We start from the raw sequence: 22,931 nt of genomic DNA, 5'->3' as shown, positions 1-22,931 counted from the left end.
TGCCACTGCACTCCAGCCTAGGAGACAAAGTGAGACTCCATCTCAAAACAAAACAAAACAAAACAACAACAACAAAAAAACCAAATGTATCTATCGGCTGGGTGCCGTGGCTCACACCTGTAAGCCCAGCACTTTGGGAGGCCGAGGCAGGTGGATCACCTGAGGTCAGGAGTTCAAGACCAGCCTGGCCAACATAGTGAAACCCCGTCTCTACTAAAAATGCAAAAATTAGCCGGGCATGGTGGTAGGCACCTGTAGTCCCAGCTACTTGGGAGGCTAAGGCAGGAGAATTTCTTGAACCCGGGAGGTGGAGGTTACAGTGAGTCAAGATTGTGCCATTGTACCCCAGCCTGGGTGGCAGAGCAAGACTCTGTCTCAAAAAAAAAAAGGAATGTATGTATCATTTTTATGATTCTCTCCTTTCGTTTTTTTTTGAGATGGAGTTTCACTCTTGTTGCCCAGGCTGGAGTGCAATGGTGAGATATCCGCTCACCACAACCTCCACCTCCTGGGTTTAAGTGATTCTCCTGCCTCAGCCTCCCGAGTAGCTAGGATTACAGGCGTGCGCCACCACACCTGGCTAATTTTGTATTTTTAGTAGAGATAGGGTTTCACCGTGTTGGTCAGGCTGGTCTTGAACTCTTAACCTCAGGCGATCCGCCCGCCTCAGCCTCCCAAAGTGCTGGGATTATAGGTGTGAGCCATCGTGCCCAGCCATGATTCCCTCCTTTAACTAACTTAAAAAAATATTTTCTGTTAACTAACAAACCACCAGTCCCAGTTACATCTGTTGAGAGGGATGACACACTATTTGCCTTTGCACTAAATGACTCTACACACTCTTGTGTCTTCCAAGTTCTCAAAATTTCTTTGCATTGTTTTTTGGTCCACTTTTGTCAAAAAAACCGCTTTAGTGAGGTGTAATTCACACACCATAAAAGTCACTCATTTTAAGCATACAATTCAGCGATTTTTAGTAAAGTTACTGAGTTGTACAATCGTAGGACTTTTCCCTTGCATCAAGCTGTCAGTTGTTTCCTCACACTTAGATCAATGTGTCCACCTTTGACAGCCCCACTTTCTAATTGGCTGCTTCCAAACTGCTGTGATGATTAAAACTATGGATAAAGGCAGAGTCAGCAGGCTTTGAGAAAGCTTCTTCCCAATGAGGAAGATGCACAACTTTGGTGTAGATTGTGGCATCTGTTTTGTCTGCTCTGAGACCCTTTAAGCTATTCCTCCAGGTTCTCAGTTCTGATTCACATAGGCAAGTCTACAGTGAAATATTGCTTGATTTAACTACTATTCAACCCTGCCTTCTCCAGACCCAGTGCCAGAACTGAGCTCAGGCTCTTGTTATTGCCCTCCTGGGCTATCACAATGACCCCTGTGTCTCTATCTTCAAAAAGTAGAGTTCTTTTAAAAACAAGAAAATGGCTGGGCGCAGTGTCTCATGACTGTAATCCCAGCACTTTGGGAGGCGAAAGTGGGAGGATTGTTTGAACCCAGGAGTTTAAGACCAGCCTGTGCAATATAGTAAGACTCTGTCTCTACAAAAATGTTTAAAAACAAATTAGTTGGGCATGGTGGTACACGCTGCTAGTCCCAGCTACTCAGAAGTCTAAGGTGGGATTATTGCTTGAGCCTAGGAGAGTGAGGCTGTAGTGAGCTGTGATTGTGCCACAGCACTCCAGTCTGGGAGACAGGGCAGGACCCTGTCTCTAAAACATAAATAAATAAATAAATAAATACAAGAAAACACTTAAAAATTTTTTTAAATGAAAAATGTTATATATCTATATTAATAGAAAGTATAGCACCATGAACCCCCAAGTACCCATCACTCAACTTTAGTCTCTGCCTCCTGGGTTCAAGTGATTCTCCTGCCTCAGCCACTCGAGTAGCTGGGATTACAGGCGCGCACCACCACGCCTGGCTAATTTTTGTATTTTTAGTACAGACAGGGTTTCACCATGTTGACCAGGCTGGTCTCAAACTCTTGACCTCAGGTGATCCACCCACCTTGGCCTCCCAAAGTGCTGGAATTACAGGCATGAGCTACCACGCCCAGCCCGTGTGACCATTCTTACTTCATCTCTACTGCCACCCACCTCCACTGCACCACTTTCCTCAGGGGTTATTTTAAAGCAAATTCCATTTATCACATCATTTCATGTAGCCCTGAATATCCCTCTACAATGGCATACAAGCATATTTTACAGCAATTATCAAGTTACCTGCCAATCTCCCCCTTAAGACTGTGAGGTCCCAGAGGTCGAGAAGGGTCTTATTTTTATTAATAACAGTGATAGCGGGCCAGGCATGGTGGCTCACGTCTGTAATCCCAGCACTTTGGGAGGCCGAGGCGGGTGGATCCCCTAACTAAGGTCAGGAGTTAAGACCAGCCTGGCGAATATGGTGAAACCCTGTCTCTACCAAAAATACAAAAATTAGCTGGGTGTGGTGGTGCACACCTGTAATCCCAGCTACTCGGGAGGCTAGGGCAGGAGAATCACTTGAACCTGGGAGGCATAGGTTGCAGTGAGCTGAGATTGTGCCACTGAGCTCCAGCCTGGGCAACAGAGTGAGACTCTGTCTCAAAACAAAAAATAGTGATAGCATAAGTTGGTGGTATAGGCAGTGTCTAGTTTAAGATGGCTCCCATGTTATCCCCTCTCCTCAAGCATGGGCTGGCCCTAATAGCTTGCTTCAAATGAACAGAATAGGGCAGAAGTGGTGGGATACCATTTCCAAGATTAGGTGACAGAAAGACTGTAGCTTCCATCTTGGGTGCCCTCTCTTGCTCTTCTGCTCACATACACTGTTGTGAGCTGCCTTATGGAGGAGTCCACATGGCAGGGACCTGAGGGAAGCTCTGGCCAACAGCCCAAGGAGGAACTGAGGCCCTCAGTCCAATAGCCCTGAGGACATGAGTCCTAGCAGCAACCACATGAGTGAACTTGGAAGTAGATCCTTCCACAGTTGAGCCTTCAGATGTGATTCCAGCCCCAGTGGACAGTGTAACTGTACCCTCATGAGAGACCTTCAGCCACAGGCATGCAAAGAAACTGTGAGCTAATAAGCATTTGTGGGTTTAGGCCATTAAGTTCTAGGGTAATTTGTTACACAGCAGTAGATAGCTAATACAGCTGACCTTTTTCTCTGAGCACTTAATATGAGCCAGGAAGAGTGCTAGACACTTATGAATTATCTCTTTAATGCTCACAGCATTCCGTATCCCTATTTTACCACAAGGAAATGGACTTGTAAAGGTCAGTAGACTTGCTCAGTCACAGCCAGGAAATGGCAGAGCCAGGATTCAAATGCAGGTGGGGTCATGCAGCCATATCCATTTCAGTTGTATCAGGCCTTATGTCTGGCACACAGTAGGCATCCTGTGAATCCCAGCTGAGCTAAACCATGTTGGCATCAGGGAATGGGGGTGTGGGCTGGAAGGAAATACCGCTGGGGGACATGGACAAGGCCCAGTCGAGCTGCCCCAAAAGAGCTTGCTCCCATTCCAAGTGGTACAGAGAGCACCTTCATACACGCCCAGTCTCTTCCACAAAGACTGGAAGTGTCAGACTCCAGCACTGCTGCAATGCCAGCGAGGGAGGCAGGGCTGTGATACATGAGGCCAGGCTTGCCCCTGTTAGTCAGGAATTTATAACTCCTGGAACTCCAAATGACAGCAACATTCTGAAATGAATTCATGAGGAGATGCATAACTGTGGGTTAGTGAATTTGAGGTGTGGGGGTGGTGTGGGGAACCGATATCTCCAGACATACCAGCTTCTATTTATTGGGGTCAGAAGCATCAGAAGCCAATATCAGGCTACTTATGGCATTTGTCACAGAAAGAAAAATGTCTCAGAATGGAACTGGCTTAAAGGCCTGAAGCCCATAATTGAAATGTAAAGGTCTTGCTCTTCCAGGGCCTGTGGAGGTAATAACTTACATTCCTTACCTCATTCTCTGTCCTGGGTGGGACATTTTCTAATAAATCTATTCCGTTGACCACAACACTCTTCTTTTCTTTGATGGGAGCCTTAAATACCATTTTTGAGGACTTCTTATAGCCTTCTTTCAAAGACATCAGCACGGGATCTAAAGAAGGCAAGGGAAACGCTCTCACTGACGATCCCATGGACTGTCAGGTGATGGTCCAGCAGGCTGGGTGGGAGGGAAGTTCAAACAGGGGGACAGGCAAGGGGAACTGGGGTGAGCTGCACTGAAGGCAAAGGCTGCAGCCTCCTGTGCTCTGTGGAGCCCCCCGCTGTGGTACCTCGGTTGATGCCTCCCAGCCATTCATCCGGGGTCAGTGCTGGCTCCGTGCCTGGTGTCATTGGGTAAATGTCTTCCTGGTAGGAGTCTGACTACAGTGGGAGGAGCAGAAGACAGGACAGATGGGGGGCTGCTGGGAAAGCCCCTACTCTTCAGTCAGACTCTTCTTACTGATCTCCAATCATGCTACCTGCTCTCCTGCTTCTATGCCTTTGCACTGTGTCTCCCTTCTGGAACTACCTGACTGTGCTCATAAGCAAACCCAACTGTCCCCGTCTGAGAATGGCCCTCACCCCAAATTGGGTTTGAAGACCCGAGTCCACAGCACATCTCTCACCTGGGTTTCTCCAGGGTCATTGTCAGTGGTGAGCAGGCTAAGATGCGATGCAGGACCCCCTCCCGGAGCCCAGCCCAGACCCACTTACCCTCCGGGGCACGATCATGGAGATGGGCTCGATCAGGCCCTTGAGAGTCACCAGCTTGTAGAAGCGGAACACCTCGCAGGCTGACACATCCAGCCCGTGCTTGGGCATGACCCCTGTAACAGGCACACATGTGGTTCCATGGGGTCCCAGAAACTGCATCTCAGTGACATCACCCCATGATGTTCTGGGCCAGGGGAAAGGCTGAGGAATGTACTTAGGTTTGGAGGCAACGGCCCATGAGAGGGCAGGGGGTGGACCGGGGCTCCTCCAATCAGTCTCTGTCTCTGGGTGGTCACTTCTCAAGCTCCTTGGCCAGACCTGCCTCACCACAGTGCACGCTTTAGAATTGGACCCTTTAGAATTGGAAGAAACTGCAGAAACATTTGAATCTAGCCCACTCATTTTCTAGATGAGGGTCCAGAGAGGGTCAGAGGGCAAGGGGCTACCCAAGGTCACAGAGCACAGCAGGGGCAGGGCCACAGAGCCCATTACCCTCTGAAACAAACAGTCATCCCTAAGCCTCCTGTGTCTCCAGTCCTGAGAGAGAAAGGAGGGAGAGGCCATTCCCCATACACCCTAGAGGTCTGGACACAGCCTAAGATTGCTGTTCTGTTCTATGTCTCCTAGAACCAACAATGTGTGCACATGTTTCCTGTGTGGGTTCACTTGCCACATGTCCCTAACAGCTGCCTCTGCTGAACATCTATCATGGGGACGAGGGGCAGTGTGGTACTAGGAGCGCAGCTCTATCTAGGGGTGGACCAATGGGGTTTGAATCCTGACTCTGCCCCCTTTCCATCTAGGAGTCCTTTGGCAAGTCACAACTCTCTGAGCTTCCAGTTCCTTGGCTGGTTCGAGGAGGACAACAGTGGCCCTACACGAGTTGGTCAGGAGACTATGTTCCAAGATACTCATTAACCGCCTGGCAGCGTGACGAGCACAGACAGCATTCGTTTCTTTCCCTGTATTGTGAATATGAGTTAAGGCTCTGCCTCTCCTCCTCTGGGCTGGAAGCCTGCTCTTCCACATAAAGGAATTCCAGGAGCTGGAGGTAAGGGGTGAAATGGTTTCCCAAGTGGGATTAAGAGCCAGCAGACTTGGTCTGAGTTCTGCTTCTGCTGCTTAGCAGATAAGACCTGCCTCGGGTGAGTTGCTTAACTTTTCTGAGTCTACAAGAAGTGCCACGTCACAGCAAATGCTCAATAGTGGTCACAGGTGAGGAGGATGAGGATGAGGATGAAGTGAGTCATTCTGAGTCCTTCCTGCTTCTTTCCTCTCCACCCCTCCATATCCGATACCTTAGCAAGTCCTGCTGACATTACTTTCTAAACATCTAGATTCATCCTGTTCTCCCCGTCTTCCTTCTGTCCACCTATTATTCTCTCTTGCCTAGAAGTCTACAACTGCTTCCTAACTGGTTTCCCTGTCTTCCTCTTGCCCCTCCCAAATCCATTCTCTCTACTGAAGCCAGAGAAATCTTTTTTTTTTTTTTTTTTTTTTTGGCAGAGTCTGGCTCTGTTGCCCAGGTTGGAGTGCAGTGGTGTGATCTTAGCTCACTGAAACCTCTGCCTCCCAGGTTCAAGCGACATTCCTGCTTCAGCCTCCCAAGTAGCTGGGATTACAGGGGTGTATCACCACGCCTAGGTAATTTTTGTATTTTTAGTGACAGGGTTTAGAGACAGGGTTTCGCCATATTGGCCAGACTGGTCTCGAACTCCTGACCTCAGGTGATCCACCTGCCTCAGCCTCCCAAACTGCTAGGATTACAGGCTTGAGCCACCACACCTGGCTGCCAGAGCAATCTTAACTAACATTTTGGATCACATCACGTCGTCTCATCTCCCACTCAAGAAAAAGAACCCTCCCCAAAATGATTTCCTAATCAAATGCAAACTCCTTTCCCAGGCTAATGCATCCCATGGATTCAGCCCCTGCCCACCTCTCCGACGGTCTCCTAACACCCTCCCCCAATCTCCTGCTACATCACAGAGTCTACACCATGCTCAGCCACACTGACCTCCCTTCTGCTCCTAGAACATGCCAGGCTCATTCTGCCCACAGAGCCTTTGCACCAACCATTCCCCCTGCTGGGACTGCTCTTTCTCCTTCCCATCTTTCAGAGCTCAACTTAAAATATCATCATCACAGAGAGGCCTTCCCTGACCACCAGGGTAAAGTAGCCCCCAGTCACTCTCTGCTCTAGTACACCATTTGACTCTGCCTAGAACTCATTCCCATCCAATATTTTTCTTGTTTAGCCTGTCTCCTGCTCAGTGGAACGTGATCTCCATGAGAGTAAGGCCATGTTCTGTTTTATTTGCCACTGGACTTCGTGCAGGGTCTGGTACACAGTTGGAGGTCAATAACTGTTTATTGAACAACTATGTGAAGGAGCAGGAGGAGTCAAGTGCTCTGCCAGGTGCCTTGCACATATGGTCTCTAAGCCTTACATTAGCCATTCAAGGAAGGTTTGATTATCCGCATTTTACAGATGGGGAAACTGAGACTTAGAGGGATTAAGTGCACAGCTGAGACAGAATGTAAACCCAGGTCTGACTCCAAAGTCCAGGCTGATTTTTATACTATTTGATGCACGAGTGACAGTGAAGGAGGTGGGGATGACAGAGTTGGGGAAGGGTAAAGTTGATGGAATGGTGATTAGGACTTAGGACATCCTTTGGTTTCCATTTTGCTGTTGGTCACTGGAGTGGGCTCTCAGGCCCTTTCAGCCCCGATGTTCCTGAAGCTGGCCCTCAGGCCCTATCCATAATACCAGACCCACAGGGAAAGCAAGCTAGACTCAAGCTCCAAAGAGGATTACCCGCAGAGGTGGGAATGGGAGGTCCCTGAAAATAGGTGTTTCATTGGGTGATTTGGACCCGAAATATAGAATTGCTGAATCATATGCATTACCAGGTTAGCTGAAAGGAAGGAAAATTGGTTGTAAGACTTTTAGTGGTGGGAGAATATGGAGTCTCACTCACTACACCCTGTAAATCCCAGAGCCCTCTCTGGGTTTCTGCCTGAGAGCCTAGGGAGCTTGGGGCTGCAGTCACGGGAACACCTGGAATTTCTTTCTGCCCTATCAGGCAGACAGAGCTGCTGCTGGGGTCTGGGAGTCGCGGCTTCCTAGAGGCTCAGGAAGGGACTTGTGCCTAGACCCCACTCTGACCTTTAGTTACTGGACCACTTCCCACCATCGTCATAGCCACTGTGGGCTTCAGGCTCCCCATCTGAAATCAGGAGTGCAGACGCAGAGCACATGCTGGCAAGCTGCTTCTGATGGTGGATGTGAGCACAGTGGCGTGACAGCACTGGTCCAGTGGGTAGTGACGGCTGCAGCAGGGCCAGCTCTTGCAGGTTCTGTTCCAACTTGCCCATGTGCTGTGGCCTTCTGAGTCTGATTTTCCATTTAAGGGAGGGGGTGACCCATGGGCCAGATGTCCTCCCGTGCCATGAGCACACCAGCTGTGGCAGCCTCAGGGCCCCTTACCTAGGCCTTTCTGTGGGGCTGGGGAGCGGAACTCCATGAGGTAACTCAGGTAGGGCTTCTCAGTGCTGATCTCGTAGTACCGGATGTTTCCATCACCCTGGGGTCAGGAGAGATGGAGGTGAGGAAGGTGGCAGGTAGGGAGGGCAGAGCAGGGCCCGGTCCCAGGAGCCAGCTGAAGACAGCTCTCCCCTGTGCCTCATGGGCGGTTAAAAAAAAAACAAGGAAACCTGGCTTCTAGGCTCCTAGTGGGTGCACCACAGGGGACTCACTGCGGGTGGAGAGGTGGAGGTGGATGGGCTGATGTGAGTGTGTGTGTGTAGACAGCCTTTCTGACAAACAAGGCTATATTCACTAAAGATCTCCTGGCGGGTATCTCAAATTCCATCATTCATCACTGACTACACTGCAGGCTCTGATATTTATTCCAATGTAAAAGCCCACTCCAGCTCACCTTTGAAGGAATTCTTGGTAGCAGACACTTGAGTAAGAATGGGTGTCAGACTTGAGGGCAGGTGTGGATGGGAAAGGTGAGGCCCAGGAACTGGGAAGGTTAGGCTGGCTACTCTCAAGGGGGTGGGACAGGTGCAGGGGTGCACTGAGGGCAGGGCTCTCCCACAGGCTGCCCCGGGCCCTCCCCCACCTCCTACTACCTTTCCAGCCAGATAGAGCATGTGGGTGTCAGCATCGTAGAAGGGGAACAGGAGGCCAGAGAGCCCATCAATTTCCTCTTCGATCAGGGGCATGGACAGGTCCTCCTGAGGGAGAAGAGCTGGTCTCAGCCTCTCTGCAGGCAGGATGGCATGCCCCTCCCCAAATCCCAGGAAGGCCTCTTAGGATGGCAACTACTTTATGTTAAGACCTCCCCTAGATGTTAAAAAGCCCGTCCTATGGGTGGTGGCAAGACTGACTTTCTTGTCACGAAAAGCAGCCAGGAGCAGTGGAAAGGGTCTTACAAACAGGAGGCAAGGGACTTGTTCTCATTGTCCCCAAACCTGCTACTTGCTATGTGTCCCCAGGTAAGTCTCTTGATCTCTCTGGAGCTCAGCCCCCACTCTGGAAAAAGAGGGTGAACATCTTGCAGGTGTGGCCGACATTGTTCCTTGAAGCCTCTGTACCCAAGCTCGGCCTCTGGGGGTCTCTGATTTCTCCACTGGGAATGCTATGAGAAGCTGGTGTGTGGGTCCAGGCTCCTGACTTTCTGAGGAAGTGACCTCCGAGGCAATGATGCTTCCTTTAGCCCAAACCCAGCAGGCCTCCCCGTGGCTGACCTGGTCCCAGAGGGCAATCTGTCTTGTGTTCCACCTGGAGACCCCTGTGGTGAGGAGCCGCTTCATGTTCCCCAGGAACACCACCCGGTTCACTCTGTGGTTTTTGCAGTTGGCCTCCTAGTAGGAACAGAGGGAGGTGGTGAGTCAGGGTCCCCAACATGTGGGTTCTGCAGTGGCATGAATGGTGGCCCCGAAAAGATATACCCATGTCCTAAGCCCTGGCCTCTGCAATTATTTCCTTATTTGGAAAAGGGTCCTTGCAGATGTGGTTAAGCTAAGGATTTGGAGATGAGATTACCCTGGATTATCCAGGTGGATCCTGGATGCCATCATGAGTGTCCTTGTGGGAGAGAGGTAAGATTACAGAGACACACAGGGGAGAAGGTGTGTGACCCTGGAGGCAGAGACTGGAGTGATGTGGCCACCAGCCACGGGAGCCGGCAACCCCCAGAAGAGGCAAATAATGGGTTTTCTCCTAGAGCATCTGTAGGGACTACAGTCCTGCTGACACCTTGATGTGGGACATCTGGCCTCTGGAACGGTGAGAGAATACATTTCTGTTGTTTTCAGCCACCTAGTTTGTGGGCATTTGTTACAGCAGCCACGGGACACCGTTCTAAGCACTGTGCAGTAATGGCTCCACAGATGCCTTCTCTGCCATTTCCCAGAGAAGGTAGGGAACAGGGAGCAAGAGGGGAGCCAAACTCCACCAAGTTCAGTTGGCGGCTACACCACTCCAGGAGCTCTCACCAGGGGCACTGCTTTTCATCCTCATAACAATTATCTATCAGAAGAAATCATCATCCCCATTTTGAGGGCAAGGAAACTGAGGCTCAGGAGGACAAGAGACTCATGCCCATCACTGCTCCACAACTTGCCTCATCAGGGAGTGCCTCCTTAACTGAGCTGTCTTGGGCCTCCTTTCCTGCCCACTGGCTCGTGACACTTGATTTCCTCCTAACACACAACAGTCCTCGGCATCAGGTAAGTTGGCAGCAGGTCAGAAAAGAGGCCAATGGGGCAGTCCACATATTCAGGCTGGCACCACACACTCTGAACTCTAGTTCTAGCTCTGCCAAAAAAGTGTAGCCCAAGAGAACACCTTCACCTTCCCTGGGCTCATGGCCCCATTTGGGAATTGGAGGTGGGGGTTCTCTGTTCATAAACATTCTTTCTGTTTGGCATGGGCTCTGGGTTTGAATCCTAGCTCCTCCTGGAACCGTGAGATTCAAGTTTCCCAACTTCGCTAAGGTTCAGTGTTCTCATGTATCAAATGAGAGGAGTAACAGCGCCCAGCTGAGAGGGTTGTCCTGAGGATTAAATGAGACGATGTGCAGAGCCCCAGGCACAGTGCAGGCCACACAGTGAGCTCTTAGCAGATGTCAGTTAACACTAATCATGCTAAGCAACTCTCATTATTCTTATTTGTAGTGGTACAGGTTGAGTAGCCCTTATCTGAAATGCTTGGGACCAGAAGTGTTTCGGATTTTGGATTGTTTCAGATGTCAGAATATTCGCATTATACCTACTAGTTGAGCTTCCTACATCCCCAAATCCAAAATCTGAAATGTTCCAACGAGCATTTCCTTTGGGTGTTACGTCAGTACTCAAAAAGTTTTGGATTTGGAGTCTTTTGGATTTTGGATTTTTGAATTTGGGATGCTCAACCTATAGTAGCAGAAAACTTTCTGGTCTTGTAATATTGGACTATTCCAAGGTAAACACACCCAGACCAAGCATTAATCCCTTCTTGTGTAGAAGGCAAACCTCAAATATCATCCATATTTTCCATTCCATCTCTCCCCATGACCAGCACACAGCAGGTGCTCAAAAAATGGTAATTGCTTACTTCCAAATGGCACTTAACCCCTTCCTCAAACCCAAGACCCAGGAGATTCAAAGACCAAAAGTGGAGCTAAGTTCACCATCAACCTTGGCACCCTAGCCATTTCCCTCAGGCTCATCCTATCAAGTGGCTGGGCAGTGAGTCCAGTGTCTCCTCCTCCTGTGCCTATGATGGACTTGGTTAACACCTGGGGATGTATGCACTGAAGGGTGTCACCAGTTCAGCCCCCAGAGCAAGCCAGAAGAATCCTGTCTGGAGGTAGGGGATGCAGTGGGGACAGGAAAGGGTATGAGGTCCCTCCCCACCCAGAACAAGGCAGGGTTCCTATGAGCTGAGAAGGGCCCAGGAGAGAGAAAGGTTGTTCAACAGAGGTGCAGTGAGATGCACTGGAGAAGGCGGCTGGCACAGCCTTTTTTTTCCAGGCCTGCTGAAAGCTGAGCCCCAGCTCTCAATACCTTCCCCTTCAATCTCAAAAAATGTAGGGTTCCACCTGCAGAACACGGCCAGAGCGGGGCTCAATCACGCGCAGTTTCTTGTCCTTGCACGTGGTGGTGAGCAGGCTGCCGTCTGTGTTGAAGGACATGCAGAGGATCACGTCTGTGTGGCAGTCGATCATCTTCACCGGCTCGCCCACGTCCAGGTTCCAGATGAGGACCTGCGAGGGCAGATGAGCGGGAGGCAGGGTCAGCAGCTGCTAGGGTCCTGGTGTGTTTGTCCGCAGTCCACACTCGACTGCCCTGGGAGAAGCGCCCCATGCAGGGCCTGGGGTGTGCTGGGATGCAGAAGGGGGTCATTGAGTTCTATATGGAAAGGCTGATACATCCCTGGCACACAAATCCATCAATATCCTTGGTCAGATCCCAGCACCAGCCTGGGCTCAGTTTATGGAAGAGCAAGAAGGATACATGTTCCTTGTCAGGTCCCATGTGGTCAGCCCACCTTTTTTGAGGATGTGCCGGGGCTCGGGGCTGAGGCTCCACTTTTTGCCCTCCAGCAGCTTTGGTTACCCCTTTTGCCACCTCTTGGTTAAGAAGTGGCCAGGCAAAGGGTGTGGGCATGGAAGGGGCATTCTCCTCCAGTCCATCAACCACCAGAGAAGGCAGAAAAGATGCCTCCGGCCTCTGTGGACCCCAGGAATGACAGGGTGCACAGGAGTTGCTCAGTTGCGCGCAGTGAATGAATGAATGAATGAGCAAAAGAACAGATTAGGCAATATTGGTTGCTTAGGAACCAACAGTGTTTTCTACGGGTACCCAAAAGGCCCCTTTCTCTTCCCCAATCCCTCTCCACCTAGCTGCCTGCCCACTGCATACCTTGTAGTCGTAGCCAGCGCTGAACAGGATGTTGTTGGTGGTGGGGTGCCACTCAACCAGCCCCACACGCCGGCTGTGCCCATGCAGCTCCAGGAGCGCCTCCGTCATGTTCCGCTTCAGCCCGCCCTCGGGGATCTCCCAGATCCGCACCTGCAGAGGGAGATGAGGGTCCAGGAGATGAGGATCCAGGCTGGGTGGACACGGCCAAGAGGGCCCTTGATGAGAGGTGCCCCTTTCCTTGGACACCAGGCTTTCTGAGATCTGCCTGATGAGGCACCTCCTGGCTTGAGGCGATGGGCAAAGCTCAAGTGAGGCCTGCTGGGAGGTCTCAGGGTGTGGCTAGAGAGGAAGGAGACCATCTCTCTGCCTGTGGGAGGTTTTCTCTGGGAAGTCTCTGCAGACCTAAGAACTGTTATTACTGGCATGTTGCCACTGCTGTGGCCTAGCCCGGATAAGAACATGCATGAGCCCCTTTTAGTAAGTGTTGTGTTAAAAAGCCTATCCTTGCTTCACATGCCACATCCTTCTAGGAGACTCTGCCTTCCTGCTACTCTGCTCAGCCCCACTTTGGCTGTTTGGACCACAGGGCCTTATCCCCCACTGTGTCCCCCACCCAGGATGGACCCCTGAGTAAGGGGAACTGCATCTGGGAGGCTGAGAGGCCCCAGGTCTCTCCTGAGAGATGGTGGACTGGAAGGCAGAGACTGATCAGATGTTGGGGCCTGAGCTGAAAGGATGGGCAGAGCCTGGATAGAGCTGCTATTTTCAGTCTTGTGGATACTGATAAAGAAGCAGAAAAAGATGATCTGCAGAGAGGAGGATGGGACATGCAGAGAAAAGCAAAGAGGAGACCATGTGGCCCCAGACAGGGAGAGACTGAGCAGTTTCTCTGCAATCTTGGAATCACCTCCCTAATTATTTACATCAGCCCTGGTGGGCTTCTGTCACTCAAAGCAAACCTCCTCTGCATAGCTTCAACTATTTCATCAATAAGGTAGGTGGTAGGTTGGGGGAACATCCCTGCCCTGTTTCACCTACTGGTAGAATGAAAAGATACAATGGTATAACAGTTTATAAACTGCAAAGTGCTCTAAAGGCCTAAGGAATTACAGTTGTTATTATTATCATTAATATTATTCATTAGAGTCTAACTGGTTGGAGAGGAAAGAGCACATGTGACTATAATTTAGGACACTTTAAAAAAAAAAAAGAAAAAGAAAAAGAACCTTTCAGCCCGAGCAACACAGCAAGACCGTGTCTCTACCAAAGAAACAAAAATTAGCCGGGTGTGGTGGCACACGCCTATAGTCCCAGCTACTCGGGAGGCTGAGATGGGAGGATCGCTTGAGGCCAGGCGCAGAGGTTACAGTGTGCTGAGATCCACTGCACTCCTGCCTGGGCAACACAGCAAGACTCTGTCTCAAAAAAAAAAAAAAAAAAAAAAACGAAAAAAAAAAATCCTTTCGAAAATCTGAACTCCACCCTTGCTAGTAAGGAGAAAAACAGGAAAAACAGCTTTGAGATACCATTTATAATCTGCTAAAATAGCCAACCAAAAAAAATAAAAAGAGCCAGTGTTGGCAAGGTAATACTAGAAGTTATAGATTGAATGGATGTTGGTAGTATTATAAATCAGAGTAACTCTTTTGGAAGCAATTTGGCAATCTTTAGTAGGAGCCATAAAGACATTTATATTATACTCTGTGACCCAGTAACTTCACTCTTAAAATACAATATAAGCAAAAATCTCCATGCATGAAGATGTTCACTGCAACATCATTTATATGGAAAATGTAGAAGCACTGTAAGTGATCAACATTAAAGGAATAATTTAATACATTATATCAATATGTAATACTAGTCAATTGATTATAATTCCAAAGGCTATGAATAAATGCAGAAAGCATGTTAAAGAAAGCCAAGTCCAGGTGAGGTGGCTCACGCCTCCAATCCCAGCACTTTGGGAGGCCAAGGCAGGAGGATCACTTGAGCCCAGGAGTTCAAGACCAGACTGGGTAACATAGTGAGAACCCACCTCTACAAAAAATTGAAAAAATTAGCCAGGTGTTGTGGCATGCACCTGTAGTCCCAGCTATTCAGGAGGCTGAGGTGGAAGGATCACTTAAGCCCAGGAGTTCAAGGCTGCAGTGAGCTATGAATGTACCACTGCACTCTATCCTGGGCAACAGAGCAAGACTCTGTCTCAGAAAAATAAAAAAAGGAAGAAAGCCAAAGGCAGGGCCAGGCACGGTGGCTCACACCTGTAATCCCAGCACTTTGGGAGGCCAAGGCAGGCGGATCACGAGGTCAGGAGATCGAGACCATCCTAGCTAACACGGAGAAACCCGTCTCTACTAAAAAAATACAAAAAAATTAGCCAGGCGTAGTGGCGGGCACCTGTAGTCCCAGCTACTTGGGCTGCTGAGGCAGGAGAATGGCGTGAACCTGGGAGGCAGAGCTTGCAGTGAACTGAGATTGTGCCACTGTACTCCAGCCTGGGCGACAGAGCAAGACTCCGTCTCAAAAAAAAAAAAGAAAGAAAAAAAGAAAGCCAAAGGCAGACCAGAGGTCCTGGGAGCAAGGCTAGGAACTGGAGTGCCCCTCAGGGAATTCCTTGGACAAATTTTCCTTCTTGTTGCCTCCTCCTCAGACTATAAGAATGAGCATTTCCCTCACGTGTGTTCCCCCACAGAGCCAGCTCCTGTGGCTGTTGACTGGGAGGTTTCAGGGTAAGAAAGGCAAGTTCTGTCAAGGGTTTGGGGTCACCCTTGGGTGCACCATTCTCAGTTTCAGTAAATCCATTTCAAAAGCCCACTTGCGAAAAAGTTTATAATTTGGGGAGAGTTTGAAATATATTCCCATCCCCATTGTCATGCCCTTTGGTGGCTCCAACCCTCTAGTAAAATCCAAGACTCCTATACAGTCCTGTGAGATGGTGGTGGGGGGCAATTGGGGGAGGGAGTGATGTATAGGGGGCCCAGAATACCCCAATGTTCTTTCCTCAACAGGCCCTGCACCAGGGCGTTCAGGGATGAAGACTGGTCTGGAAGTGACTGAGAGGGTGCAGGGGGAATAAGCTGGCAAGTACATAACTCAGTAGTCACCAGCAAAACACATTCCTTCTGTCCCCAAATGTACTGTAGAAAGGTGACCCTGAAGTTGGGAGACTAATGCTTGGGCTAGACACCCACCTATCGCAACACAGACACGTAGACACACACACTTCTTTCTTTTTACCCAGAAGGGATACTATTACACATGTTCTTTTTCAACTTGCTTTTCTCACATAACAGATACTGGGCATCTTTCCACACCGCTCCATGAATATCTACCTTATCCTTTTAAGTGGCCAGAGAGGCATCTGTTGTATGACCGTTCCATGATGAATATAATCGACCTCTATTAATTGACATCTAAGTTCTGTTCACTTTTTTCCATGATTACAATTCATTCTATGACAAATATGCTCGTAATATAAGTTTGTGCAGTGGTGTGGATATTCTTGTAGGAAAATGGCTAGAAGTGTTTCATATTTTTTATAGTTACTGTAAAATTGTCCCCAAAAACTGTCCTAGTTTTTAACCCACAGAGTCTGAGATTGCTTCATTATGCCTCTAAAACTATACCTTTAAAAAACTGGATTTTTACCCATCTGATAGGTCAAAAATGCCACCTGTTGTTTGGATTTGTGTTCCTTCCATTCTTAGAAATACCGAGGACAGGCGTGGTAGCTCACGTCTGTAATCCTAGCACTTTAAGAAGCCTAGGCGGTAGCTGGGCATGGTGGTGCACGCCTGTAATCCCAGCTACTCAGGAGGCTGAGGCGGGAGAATCGCTGGAACCTGAGAGGTGGAGCTTGCAGTGAGCCAAGATTGTGCCACTGCACTCCAGCCTGGGCAACAGAGCGAGTCTCCGTCTCAAAAAAAAAGAAGCCTAGGCGGGAGGATTCCTTGAGCCCAGGAGTTCAAGACCAACCTGGGCAACACAGTGAGACCCCCATCTCTACAAAAAAGGAAACAATTAGCTGGATGTGGTGGCATACTCCTGTAGTCCCAGGTACTGCGAAGGCTAAGGCAGGAAGATCGCTCGAGCCCAGGAAGACGAGGCTGCAGTGAGCTATGATTACGCCACTACACTTTAGCGTGGGTGACAGAGTGAGACCCTGTCTCTAAGAAAAAAAGAAAAAAAATACCAGGCATCTTTTCTCATGGCTACTGGCTACCCTTGTCTGCACTTGAGCAGGAAGCTCAAAAGCTTTCAGACTCAAAGGGATGAGATCTTTGGGGGCAGAGGATTCCGTCTAGGGACGTCTCATACTGTATCTTGGTGCATAAGCGTTGACGGAGGTAGAATAGTTGCCCCTGGCCATCAAGAAAGATCTTTGAAACCAAAAGTCGAGCCTCATTAACTCCACTAACACCTCCCGAGGGCCTCCTATGAGCCAGCGGGGTGTGGTGTTGAACTTGCCCATGCCTGCTCTTGAGTAGCACTAAGTGGTGTACACAGACGGAGAGCCTGTGGGGCACAGAGCTGTTGGAAAGCTTGAACCCAGCTGTTAGGGGGACCAGGGTGGGAGGGTCTGGGAGGAGCAGTGTTGGAAGAGAGGATGTTGAACTAAGTTTAAAAAGACAGGTTGGGATGTTGGAAGGGGTGAGGAGGCAGAAAAATGCCCAGTGTGCGTGGGGTCAGGCGCAGCAGGTAGGGAACCTGCACGGGGGTCAGCCTGGCTCGTGTGGAGCAGGCTGGCTGGTGGAGAGGAGGCCAGAGGTCATGTGTGTCATATCTTGTCTCTGAGGCTCAAAGAAACCCTGCTTAGGCCCAGAGCCTCAGAAGAAAACTCTTTCCCAGGGCACCCTAATTCCTGAGCAACCCAGTAACTGAGGCATCTCTGGGTTACACCTATGTCGGGGTAAGGTAAAGTCACCTGGGGGGCTGTGGAGTGATCCCCAGCCCAGGCTCCAGTCTCACTTACTGGCTGAGTGACTTTGAATAAGCCAGTTAACCTGTCTTGAGGCTCAGGCTCCTCATCCAGAAAATAGAGACTGTACCTGTTAGAGGTGTGTGGGTTCAAGTAAACTGGGTACAGAGCTCTTGGAAGTGTGAAGCCTTCTAGATACATGAGCTGACATGCCGGGGTGACAGCTCTGCCTGGGAGCCTACGGGCTAAGCCCAGGGATGGGGGGTCAGGGTAACTGGTGTCTATGCCCAGGCGCCAGCCCCTTGACTGGATTCAAGTCTCATGGAATGAAGGGCTACAGATGGAAACCAAGAGAGCTGTTTTCACCAAGAACTGTTGGATGTAGGGTCTCAGGCAGGGCTTGGGGGACTCAGATGGATAAATATCCCACAGAGAGGGAGAGAGGTGCCTTGCTTTATCCCCATTTGTTACCAGCCACTTCCCTCCCTGGGTCCTGGTTTTCTCATCTGCACATTTACTTTTTTTTTGAGATGGAGTTTTGCTCTTTCGCCCAGGCTGGAGTGAAGTGGTGTGATCTCAGCTCACTGAAACCTCCATCCCCTGGGTTCAAGCGATTTTTTTGCCTCAGCCTCCCATAACTGGGATTATAGGCGCCCACCACCTCACCCAGCTAATTTTTGTATTTTTAGTAGAGATGAGGTTTCGCCATGTTGGCCAGGCTGGTCTCGAACTCCTGACTTCAAGTGAGACCCACTGTACCCGGCCTTCATCTGCACATTTAGATAGTATTAGTTAATCTTCCAAACTTTTCTGCTTTGACATCGTTGAATACATTACCGGGAGAAGGAGACAGGCTCTGCTTGATCCATGGCTACAGCAAACAGTTGGCACCACATGCTACAGAGCTCAGAGGAGGAGCTGGAGTTCACAGTGGGCCTGAGTAGCTGGGAAAGGAATTCCAATCCCTTAGTATTCAAGGGATTTGTTGAAAACAAAGTGGATAAGGCATGGGAGGAGCCCTGTGGATCTGCTCAGAGGTTACTCTGGGAGGTTACTTCAATTCAACAGGAAACTCAGTAGCGTTTGCCAAACCGGATTTCTGGAAGGAAAGGGTGGGGAGAAGTGGCAAAACCACTCTCTCCAGCAAGCCCGCCTTGCTGGGGACTGTCCCCTTCACAGGTCCCTGGGTCAGAGCCTTGTTTAACTCCGTTACATTCAACCCAACAGAACATACCCAGCTCCTCTCTGTGTGCCAAACAGATTAGATACGGGGGAACGGTTCTTAGTCTCAAGTAGCTGTCAGTCCTGTTGGGGAGGCAGCAGACACTGCAGACAAGGCGAAGGCAAGGCAGCTGATAAGAACAGTTAATAAAGCTACAAAACCAACTGTCCCTGCACACGGGAGAGGGAGCAGCTGGCCAAGAAGCAAGAAGCTTTGTGGTCTGACAGCTCTGTTAGAATCCAGGCTCTGACCTTATTGGCTGTGAGATTTTCCCCAAGTTTCTTAGCCTCTCCGAACATCTGTCTTCACACCTGTAAGGATAATTATACCCATACAGCAGAGCTGCTATAAATACTAAGTAAAGATAAAATGTATACACTACCAAGCAGATGACTAAAGAATAACACTTAAGGATGCTTACCTAATATTAATTAAGGATCATACTCAAGTTTTATAGTGCTCAAACTTTAGATGTAATTGAGTTATAGTTTTCTTTTTTTTCAGACAGAGTCTTGCTCTCTCACCCAGGCTGGAGTGCAGTGGTGCAGTCTCGGCTCACTGCAACCTCCACCTCCCAGGATCAAGCCATCCTCCCACCTCAGCCTCCCAAGTAGCTGAAACTACAGATGCGCACCACCATGACCAGCTAATATTTGTATTTGTGTGTGTGTGTGTGTGTGTATGTGTGTGTAGAGACAGGGTTTTACCATGTTGCCCAGGTTGGTCTCTAACTCCTGAGCTCAAGTGATCTGCCCACCTTGGCCTCGCAAAGTGCTGGGATTATAGGCATGAGCCACCGAGCCTGGCCGAGTTATATTTTTCATGTGTACTTTGTTGCCCCCTGTGTAGTCAATACATACGATATGAAGTTTGTCTCCACTTTATGGAATGCAGCATAAACTTCATCTTTAAAATGCTTACATGATTATGGAGGGTCTGGTTGGATCTGCTTTCTGACACGTTGAGGGTCATGACTGCTAGTGACTTAGGCCTAGGGCTGTTAGCCCCTCTGATGACACTGTTCCTAAGGGGCAGAATTCTCCATTTAAGGGACCTGCTGCTTATTACACAGCTATAGCAAGCAGACAGTACCCACTGTCTGTATATATGGTATAGAAGTTTACAGGAGGAGTTGGAGTTCACCATGGGCCTAAACAGCTAGGAGAAGGTCTGATATCTCACCCCTTAGTAGCTACTTCAAAAAACAAACAAATCTGTTTTGGGGAAGTGTGGGGAAGAACAGGACAGTATAAGATACGGTTTCTGGGCTGGGCGAGGTGGCTCACACCTGTAATCCCAGCACTTTGGGAGGCCCAGGCGGGCAGTTCACTTGAGGTCAGGAGATCGAGACCAGCCTGGCCAACATGGTGAAACTCTGTCTTTACTAAAAATACAAAAATTAGCTGGGCGTGGTAGCGCGTGCCTGTAATCCCAGCTACTCGGGAGGCTGAGGCAGGAGAATCACTTGAACCAGGGAGTCGGAGGTTGCAGTGAGCTGAGATCGTGCCACTGCATGCCAGCCTGGTGACAGAGCAAGACTCCGTCTCAAAAAAAAAAAAAAAAAAAAGATATGGTTTCTGGGCTGGGCGCAGTGGCTCACTCCTGTAATCCCAGCACTTTGGGATGCGAGGCGGGTGGATCACTTGAGTCCAGGAGTTCCAGACCAGCCTGGCCAACATGGTGAAACCCCGTCTCTACTAAAAATACAAAAATTAGCCGGGAGTGGTGGCGTGGGCCTGTAGTCCCAGCTACTTGGGAGGCTGAGGCATGACAATCGCTTGAACTCAGGAAGCGGAGGTTGCAGTGAGCCGAGATTGTGTCACAGCACTCCAGCCTGGGTGCCAAAGTGAGACTCTGTCTCAAAAAAAAAAAAAAAAAAAAGAAAGAAAAAGATATGGTTTCAGCCCTCGAGAAGCCTCCAATTTAGCTGTATACAGTACACAATCATTGGCCCCAAGATTTCCATCTAACCAATCCACAGAGATGATGCCTGGGTCCAGGAGCGCAGTAACTGTGATGTCTCCTGCAGTGAAGAGAAAAGCTGAAGGTGTTTGCTTAGGGGCCAGGAGGCTCCTGGAGCTCTCTCCTCCCCGTTTCTTGTCAATCATTCTGTTCATTCTAAAAATTGAGCTTATCATCATTCACCTAAACAAGAGGTAGAATCTCAAAGTCTACCTTGATTCTGACATCTTCTGAGCACCGGACTCACTGTTTGCCAATATGGGAAACAAACTCCACCAAACCCAGGGAGGCAGGAGGGGCGAACTGAGGACCCAGAAGGAAGCATTGTTGAGCATCTACTGCTGTGAGTCCTGGGAGGGGGTTGCTAGAGGATGCATGAAGTGGTCGTTGTGGCGCTGGATGCATGAAAGGATAAGTGCTGCCTATTATTATTCTGACTGCTAATGACTGTCCTTGCACAGATAAGGAAATGAGGCCCACAGAGGTGAGGAAACTTGCCCAGGTGTCACAGCTAGGAAAGGAGGAGCTGGGATTCAAACTCAGAATTGGAATCAGGCAGACTACCCTCCTCCTCTCTTCCACACTCCTGCCCGTGCCCGTACCTGATTTTTCCTTCTTCCCTGGGCTGGACCCAACCCCCTGAGGAGGACATGATCTGTCCTTCTGCTTATCATGTTGGCCAGGCTGGTCTCAAGCTGCTGACCTCAGGTGATCCACCCACCTCAGCCTCCCAAAGTGTTGGGATTACAGGCGTGAGCTACCATGCCCGGCCTGGGCAAGTTATTTAAACTCTTGGGCCTTCACTTAAGGAAAAGAAAGTAACAGTTAATGTCTATGGAGTTCTTAGGGGACACAAAACACTTTTATATTCATCTAGTTCTCAGAGCCTGAGATGATCCCTATTTTACAGTAGGGCAACTGGTACTCAGAGGTAAAGAAACTAGTCCTAGGCCGGGTGTGGCGGCTCACGCCTGTAATCCCAGCACTTTGGGAGGCCGAGGCAGGCAGATCATGAGGTCAGGGGATCGAGATCGTCCTGGCTAACACGGTGAAACCCTGTCTTTACTAAAAATACAAAAAAAAAATAGCCAGGCATGGTTGCAGGCGCCTGTAGTCCCAGCTTCTCGGGAGGCTGAGGCAGGAGAATGGCCTGAACCCAGGAGGTGGAGCTTGCAGTGAGCGGAGATCGCACCACTGCACTCCAGACTGGGTGACAGAGCGAGCCTCCATCTCAAAAAACAAACAAACAAACCAAAAAACACAAAAGAAACTAGTCCTAGATCACAGAGCCTGGAAGTGGCAGAGCCAGGATTTGAACCTAGGCCTAGGGACTCCTGAGCCTGGCTGCTTAGCCATGGAGCCATACTGCTGCTTTCTCTGTGACTGCTACATCATTGGTGAAGACCCACTCAGCTCACTGGCCCCTCAGGGCTACCTTCTTTCTACGTCTACAAAAGTGCATCACTCCCTTCCAGCTCCAAGAGGTATTGGTTCTGGAGCTCGGGAGGTGGGGGCGTGCAGGAGGCAGGGTGGTGGGTGGCTTCTAGCAGGGCTGACATCCTGTCCATCCCGCCCCCAGCTCCTCAGGGAGGGGCATCATCTACAGGGTGAGGAGAGTAGACACAGGATGGAAGAGCTTGAATAAAAGGCAAAGGAAAGATGTGGAGCTCGGCCCACCAGCAAGAGGCGCCTGCCTCTTCTCCCTCCTCCCTCTCTCCTGGGATCGCTCTCTCCCTCTCCTTGAGATGACAGAAACCTCTCTCTCTCCGCGGCTGCTGGCCCCCAGAGAAGGGCTGGGAGCACGAGGCTTGGAAACCGATAGCGCCCTTCCCTGCCGCCTGCCAGCCGCCCTCCCTAGCTGCGGCAGAAGCTATAAAAAGCATAGCCTTCAACAATAGGTGACATCACCCAGCAGCGGAAAGAACTGGATTCTGCCAGATGCCAGGGAGAGTTATGGCCCCCAGCCCTCCCTTGGGCCCAAAGCCCCTGGGGAAGGGCTGGGTATGTTTTGCTGGATCCCTGGCGGGATGGAGGATAGACTCCAGAGGACCTCCTCCTGCTCAGGGAGGGGAAACGGATCCTGGGGGACGGGGATTGATTTCACTGGCGGTTGCAGGGTTGGGGGATATGGGGCAGGAGCTGGGGAAATCAGGGCTCGTGAAATCCCACCAGTGTCCTCTGAATGTTTTGAAAGACAAGT

General features: G+C 49.8%; 1 protein-coding gene across 2 annotated transcripts in view; it reads right to left on the bottom strand.

The window, feature by feature from the left end:
* The window catches only part of CORO2B (coronin 2B), a 149,474-nt gene that overhangs the window by 4,297 nt on the left and 122,246 nt on the right, over positions 1–22,931 (bottom strand). For both annotated transcript variants that reach the window (XM_054451389.2, XM_054451390.2), the window contains 8 exons: positions 12,630–12,779; positions 11,807–11,971; positions 9,471–9,587; positions 8,853–8,957; positions 8,203–8,299; positions 4,710–4,822; positions 4,286–4,376; positions 3,968–4,107 (listed from right to left, as the gene is read on the bottom strand). In XM_054451389.2, coding sequence (XP_054307364.1) covers positions 3,968–4,107; positions 4,286–4,376; positions 4,710–4,822; positions 8,203–8,299; positions 8,853–8,957; positions 9,471–9,587; positions 11,807–11,971; positions 12,630–12,779 — 978 coding nt within the window. The remainder of the gene's footprint in view (positions 1–3,967; positions 4,108–4,285; positions 4,377–4,709; positions 4,823–8,202; positions 8,300–8,852; positions 8,958–9,470; positions 9,588–11,806; positions 11,972–12,629; positions 12,780–22,931) is intronic.

The sequence above is a fragment of the Pongo pygmaeus genome, chromosome 16 (genome assembly GCF_028885625.2).
Source record: "Pongo pygmaeus isolate AG05252 chromosome 16, NHGRI_mPonPyg2-v2.0_pri, whole genome shotgun sequence".
In the NCBI taxonomy this organism is placed as follows: domain Eukaryota; kingdom Metazoa; phylum Chordata; class Mammalia; order Primates; family Hominidae; genus Pongo; species Pongo pygmaeus.
This window is presented reverse-complemented; position numbering and strand designations above follow the sequence as displayed.